Consider the following 6,872-nt stretch of genomic DNA (forward strand, 5'->3'; position numbering starts at 1 on the left):
GAGTGCTGGGATTAAAGGCGTGCGCCACCACGCCCGGCGATTAGGCAGTTTCAATTGGGCTTCTGAATCTGTATAAAAACTAACTTTTGTCTTGAGCTCATTGTGTGTTTATGTGCACTGTCAAGAGCGACAGGAGAGTCCCATGCTTCTTTACTGAATTTTGCTGTGATTCACTATTTTACCCAGCTCTCCCTATTTCCCTTACTTGTGTTTGTGTGTGTCTATGAGAACTTTTATTTTGGGAGGTCATTGCTGTATAAGTTCATATATCTACCTCAGGTCAGAGTCATAATCATCCTGTCATTGCAAGGTTCTTGGCATTATCCTCTTATATCTAACCATATCATGCCTAACCCACTTTTTGCCAAGTTTTAGCCTAAAGACCTGTGATCTCTTTTGGATTTTACTTCTAGATTTTTAAGGAGGTAATAAAATGCAATAAGTAAGTGCCAGGGATTGGCTTATTTTTGTCAAGCACAATTCCCCCAAATTTTATGTGCAGTAATTTATTCATTTTTATCGATGACTAATATTCCCTGGTAACATATTGGACACAACCTTCAGTTGGCACTGTTCTTTGTTCCTTTAACACCATTGATCAGATTAAGTGACATCTAAGTTACTTGTCTGGAACTGCTGTGGCTCTGAGTTTATGTGCACCAGCCCTGTCATGTCCATCAGGCAGTACTACACAGCACCTTTTCCCATCCTTCAGCTCTCACATTCTCTCCCTGCCATGTCCCATGATGTCCCCTTGCTGTTTAGGAATGAGCACTCACAGGCACTTACTCTTAGCACTTTTACCAGGTAGGGGTCTGCATTCACTGCTGCCCACTGCAAAAGGCAGCTTCTCTAACCAAGACTGTGAGTTCCACAGATCTATGGATAGAAACATGAATGTTAGAAGGCAACTTGATAGCATGCACATTTAGTAAAATAAAAATAGCAGGGTACCCACTAGTGCGTATCACTTTCATGACTGTGGATATTAAACCAGATTTACCATACCAGATAGAAACTCCCTCCTGTAGAGTGAACCTCAAATTGGAACAGAAAGCATCTGGTTGACCCCATAATAGTAATGTCAATATTACACTAGTGGGTAGAATTTGTATAATAACATATACATACTATATAGATAGTATAGTAATACTATTTGCCTGGCAGGTTGATTTTATAATGCACACACAGCCCAGGAGTGGGTAAGAGCACTGATGTATCTGATTCTCCAGCAGCTTATATAGCAACTTCTGACACTGAAACCAACAGCAATGATGATGTGTCTTGTCAGTGTAAAATCGATTTCTCTATGTCCTACAATCAAAATGTCCCCATTTAGGTCTGATCCAGGGTCTCACTGAACCTGGAGCTCATTGATTAGGCTAGTCTGGCTGACGAGCATGCCCTAGGGATGCTCATGTTTCTGCACAAATGCTACAGTTTCAGGTGCATGTTCTCATACCCAGCTGCTTATCTAGATTCTGGGGATCAAAACGCAGGTCCTTACACTCAGGAGGCAATAATTTTTTTAATTGAACATTTTTCTAGTTTCTACCACTTTAAACTCATAATGTTGGAATATCATGTTCTTGGGGAATAGAGAGTCTCATCAGATTGGTTACTGGTTTCATATGCTTTCTATCCATACAACTAGCACATGGTTTGTAGATGAGAATTTCCTACAGCTTCTTGGTAATTTTTCACTTTGTTTTTAACATACATCTTATCAAAATGCAAAAACAAACATCATTCATCAGGATGTGTTGTAAGGAAGTCTTACATTTGATAGCTTTGCTGATGTTACTATATGTAAATTATCCTGAACTTTAAAATCATATTTGTCAATATGTCATTGTTAGTTTTAACTGTCAGTTTGATATAACCCAGAGACACACAGGAAAAAGGAACCTCCATTGAGGAATTGCCTAGATCATATTGGCCTGTGCCAATGTCTCTGGATCATTTTCTTAGTTGTTGATTGATATAAGGTTGATATAACCCACTGTGGATGGTGCTACTTCAACACAGTTGGGCCTGGACGATATAAGAAAGGTAGCTGAGAAAGCCAGAGAAAGCAAGCCAGTAAGTGTTCTGTTTTTCTCTACTCTAATTCTTGCCCAGGCTTTCCTTGGAGAAGAATTGTAATCTATTAACTAAACCCTTTCCTCCTCAAGTAGCTTTTGGTCATGGTGTTAATCACAGCAACAGAAAGCAAACTAGAATTCAATATTTATCATGTATTCAATGATTTAAATGAATCTGAGTAGTTCAGCAAATATTAAATAGCTGAGAACTAAGCTTCTCAGAAATATATTTTGTTATTCATACAAAGAAATATTTCTCCTGGTTTTGTAAATCATTTATGTTTTACATTTATCTTGATTAATCTCTTCCTTCTTCTTTCCTTAGACATTCTGTTTTATGTTTCTTTACTTATATATTTTTAAATTGTTTGTTTGTTGAAATTATAATATATCATTTTCTCCTTCCACTCCCTCCCTCCAAACCTTCTTATATCCCTCCAAACCTCCTATATCCTTCCAAACCTTCCTCCTATATCCCTCCAAAACTTCCTATATCCCTCCAAAACTTCCCATATCCCTCCAAACCTTCCTCCTATATCCCTCCAAACCTTCCTCCTATATCTCTCCAAACCTTCCTCCTATATCTCTCCAAACCTTCCTCCTATATCCCTCCAAAACTTCCTATATCCCTCCAAAACTTCCTATATCCCTCCAAAATTTCCTATGTCCCTGCAAAATTTCCTATATACCTCATTACCCCATGTTGTGCTCTTTCAAATTAAAAAAGTTTTTGTACACTGTAAAAGCCAGTGGACTTGGGACAAGCAAGAATATCACTTGCCAGCCTTATTATTTTATTAATGTGTTAAATGCATGATTACCTTTTGCTTTTCAGTTTAATAACATTTATATTTGGATCTGAACTTCGGTTATGCCCAATACATTTTGATAACTAATGGTATTCTAATTTTTTACTGGGTAATTTACACAACACACTCTTAAAGCTTAAGGAAATATGATTAATGGTAATGTTTTAAATTGCAAAATTATTTGCATGAACTTTTGATTAAAAATTAATGTTACACATTTAAACAATATGCTCCTTGAAGTGAATTTGTAATAAATTCTTGGGCTTTGGAAGGTCAGGGTGTGCATATGTAAAATAAGTTGGGGTATTTTGACTTATTGAATCTGATATTACTTTATCTATCTATATTCACATGGTTATGGATTTATATGTGCCTGCAGATATTTCCTATATCAGAGTTAAGAGTTTTTATAACTCTCTAAATCATTGCATTTATAATGTATTCAACCTGTTTGTGCCTGGTTTTTGTTTTTTTTTTGTTTTTTGTTTTTTTTTAACAGCATGGTGAAAATTTGGCATGTACTCTGTCTCCTGCCAAAGCATCAATTTATTCATTTAGCTTAGTGGCTACAGCACTCTGCACTTGCTTTTCCTGAATACTAAAATTAAGTGTTAGAAGCTTCCTCTCTTAGCTGTAGTGAATATTTTCTACTTCCTGCTGTTGAGAGAGGCTCCCAGTGACCCTTGGGAGAAATGACCAGACTCTTAAATTATCCTTCTTTATTTCTTTTTTGGTATTATGGAAGGCCATTTTCAATATTAGATATAATTGTTGGCAACTGTCATCTTTTTGGATACAACTTTATACTTTATATTTATTTAAGTTATTTCCCTAGGATAGGTTTTTTTTTTTTTAATCCTGAGAGGAATAAGGTATGAACATTTTTATGGGCTTGTGACTGTGCATAATTTTATAACATCAAATTATCTTTGAAAAATTGTGTATGACTGCACTCTGCCAGCAGCAATAAAGGAATAACATTTCATCTCTACTGGTGTTGGAAAACAAACATATTGCTATTAGTTGAAGACACAATTTGGAGTAACTGGAGATGTGTGCGAATGTATTTTGCTTAGTCAGTACATATGAAGATATTTTCTCTGCATAGCAGAGGGCCTAACCCTGGGGATACAGTGACAAGTGTCAGGTGTATGCAATGGAAAGATCTAGAAGACATGTAACCTTAGAGAGCACTAAATACTTTCATGCAAATGTCTGATTCTGGGATGACCATGCCACTTTGATGTTTGATACCTTGTTCTAGCTTGACACAACAATTAAAGGCATATCTTTGTGTGCTCCACATTGCAGGCTAATTATACATTTTACTTTGTGGATAAGATAAAAGTTTTATCGGAAACATTTCTGAAGATATCCAAACTTTTCCAGGGAAGTGGAAATGGTCAAATGTTCAACCAGTTGCAGGTATGTGACTGATGTAGTGACCTAGGGCAAGAATTGCCTCCTACAATTTGGCTGAGATATGGGGGTGTCCCTATGGAAAATTTAACTAGTCTAAAGCATGCATGGGTCCTCCAGTTAACCTGGAAAGTTTTTAGCAGTCGTATATGTTTAAAAACTGTTATGAATATTTAGTTTTTTTCCCCATGCAAATTGGCACTATGTAAAATTATAATCTACTAATATTGATAATTTGAATTCTTTATTAAATTTAATGCTTTTAAAATAGTTTACATTCTTTTCAGTTGTAAGTTTATTATGATATCATTTCTCAATACTGTACAGGTCATCCAAAACAGAAAAAGAAGATAAAACCAAAATACTAGACAGAAACAGGGGACTAGCTGGAGCGGTGGGGCTCAGCAGGAGTGGTATGGGAATACAAGAAGGGAGTAGGGCATGAATATAATCAAATTTATTATGTACATATATGGAGATTTCATGACAAAACCCATTACTATCTATAATTAATATATGTGAACAAAGATCAAAATCTCTAATAGTGACAAATTATGGCTTTAAACAGTTCCATTTCTTAAGACCCCCAAGAGCCAGCTGGGTGTGGTGGCTAACACCTTTAATCCCAGCACTCTGGAGGCAGAGGCAGGTGGATTTCTGAGGTCGAGGCCAGCCTGGTCTACAAAGTGAGTTCCAGAACAGCCAGGGCTATACAGAGAAACCCTGTCTCGGAAAAAAAAAAAAAAACCAAGAGCCATTACTTATAAAATGATAGCTCAGACAGGTCACATAATAACTTTTGGGCATTTGTAAAATCATAACTTGAAAACCTGGTATTATGAGAAAATTGGCCCACACTTTGTTCATTTGAATTACATGCTACCCACTGGACAAACAGTTCACATCATGGACTTAGGAGCCACAATAAGTAGTTATAAATCATTGTGACCTTGTCACTGTCTAGGCCTGCATGTTGGGCTTCTTATTTATGGACAAGAAAACAATAACATCTTTGAGTGTAAGAGAGCTGAGCTTTGAGGTTGGTCAGGGATGCAAAGATGTTGGTTGGTTCTAGGTTCTCTAAGAGTGGATGGTCTCTGTCCCTTGGAAATGTGGCTGTTGGTAGGTTGCTCATGCTACAGTGGGTGGCTACAAACCCACATGCATATAATATCACTTGTTGGACTCAGGGAGTTAATTATAACAAAAATAACATTAAAAGATTTTAGATTTAGGGAGAGATAGACAAGGGATGTTAGGAAGAGTTGGACAAGGTGGTGGATGGATATGATCAATAGATATTATTTAAATATATGAAACTTTCACAGAATAAGAAATATTAATTTGAAGATAAATAATTCACCACAAGAAACAGCTGCTAAAGCAAAAAAGGGGGTGGGGTGTGCTGGGACAGAGCAGAATCAAGGGCATGTGATGATGGTGGACATCTGACACAAAACAAGGAGACAGACATAAGGCTAGGCTCCAGATTCTGGTCAGTCAGCCCCACAGCTTCACAAACACAGCATCTAGTGCTGCAAGACGATTCTTCTTTAATTTGTTTGTCCATGGATTCCTTTGTTAACATGGATCTTATCTACTGTTTCTTTAATGAACCTAATAGAAGATGTTTTGGGTTGTATAAGGTCTTTGTTGTAGCTACAAATACTAGCATCCTGTATTTGTAATCACCAAGGCAATACTGCACTGTGAGCCTGACACCACAAGATGTCTACTCACAAGGAGAAGTGTCTGAAATCAAAGTCCCTCATTCAGTCTTACAGAACTTTTGCCCTACTCAGGCTGTGTGGTCACAAGTTACTTCTCAGGGGCTCTTGTTGGTGTGGAAAACTCCGTGTCTGCAGTGAAGGTCAAGCCTGGCTCTGCCACTGGATGGCGTCCTTACTGCTTTTGAGTGGTGCCCCATGTGTTCTCCAGTTTATTTTCCTTCCAGTAAAAGGCAGCAGTAATTTCCTCTAGGAAATTCTCTGAGATTAAATTAACTAATGTGTAATAAAGTACCCTGCACACTGTGCCAAATAGATATTGCCCAGCAAAGGAAGATAGACAAGATTTAAGAAAGAGCAAGTAGTCAGATTTCATAATACAGTCTTGCCTCAATAGATCTGACTAGATAAAACCAATAAAGGGCAAGGCAGGGGTGAGTAGAGACAGAGTTTACGTGTAGAAGGAACAGATCATGTGAGAAGACCTAATGTGTTCTAGAGTAATGTGTTCTAGACTAAAGCACAGATAACTATCACTATCCATTTACAAACTAGAAAGTCCCTTCTTTAAAAAAAAATATTTAGGTATAGATGTGCATGATTGTACTCTCTCCACTATTTGGGACCAGGGACTTGAACTCAGGTCATCAGGCTTGACAACAAGAGTCTTTACTGAGCCATCTCACCCTTCCAGAACTCGCAAATTTTATAACTCCCACACATCTTTTTTTTTTTTTTTTGATTTTTAATATTTTATTACATATTTTCCTCAATTACATTTCCAATGCTATCCCAAAAGTCCCCCATAGCGCCCCCCACTTCCCTACCCACCC

At 37.3% G+C, this 6,872-nt stretch overlaps 1 protein-coding gene across 1 annotated transcript in view; it reads left to right on the forward strand.

The window, feature by feature from the left end:
- Abca13 (ATP binding cassette subfamily A member 13) overlaps window positions 1-6,872 on the forward strand; it is a 471,059-nt gene that overhangs the window by 132,458 nt on the left and 331,729 nt on the right. Inside the window, exon 28 of the mRNA XM_021177120.1 lies at window positions 4,205-4,318. Within this exon, the coding sequence (XP_021032779.1) occupies window positions 4,205-4,318 (114 nt within the window). The remainder of the gene's footprint in view (window positions 1-4,204; window positions 4,319-6,872) is intronic.

This window comes from Mus caroli, chromosome 11, assembly GCF_900094665.2.
Source record: "Mus caroli chromosome 11, CAROLI_EIJ_v1.1, whole genome shotgun sequence".
In the NCBI taxonomy this organism is placed as follows: Eukaryota; Metazoa; Chordata; class Mammalia; order Rodentia; family Muridae; genus Mus; species Mus caroli.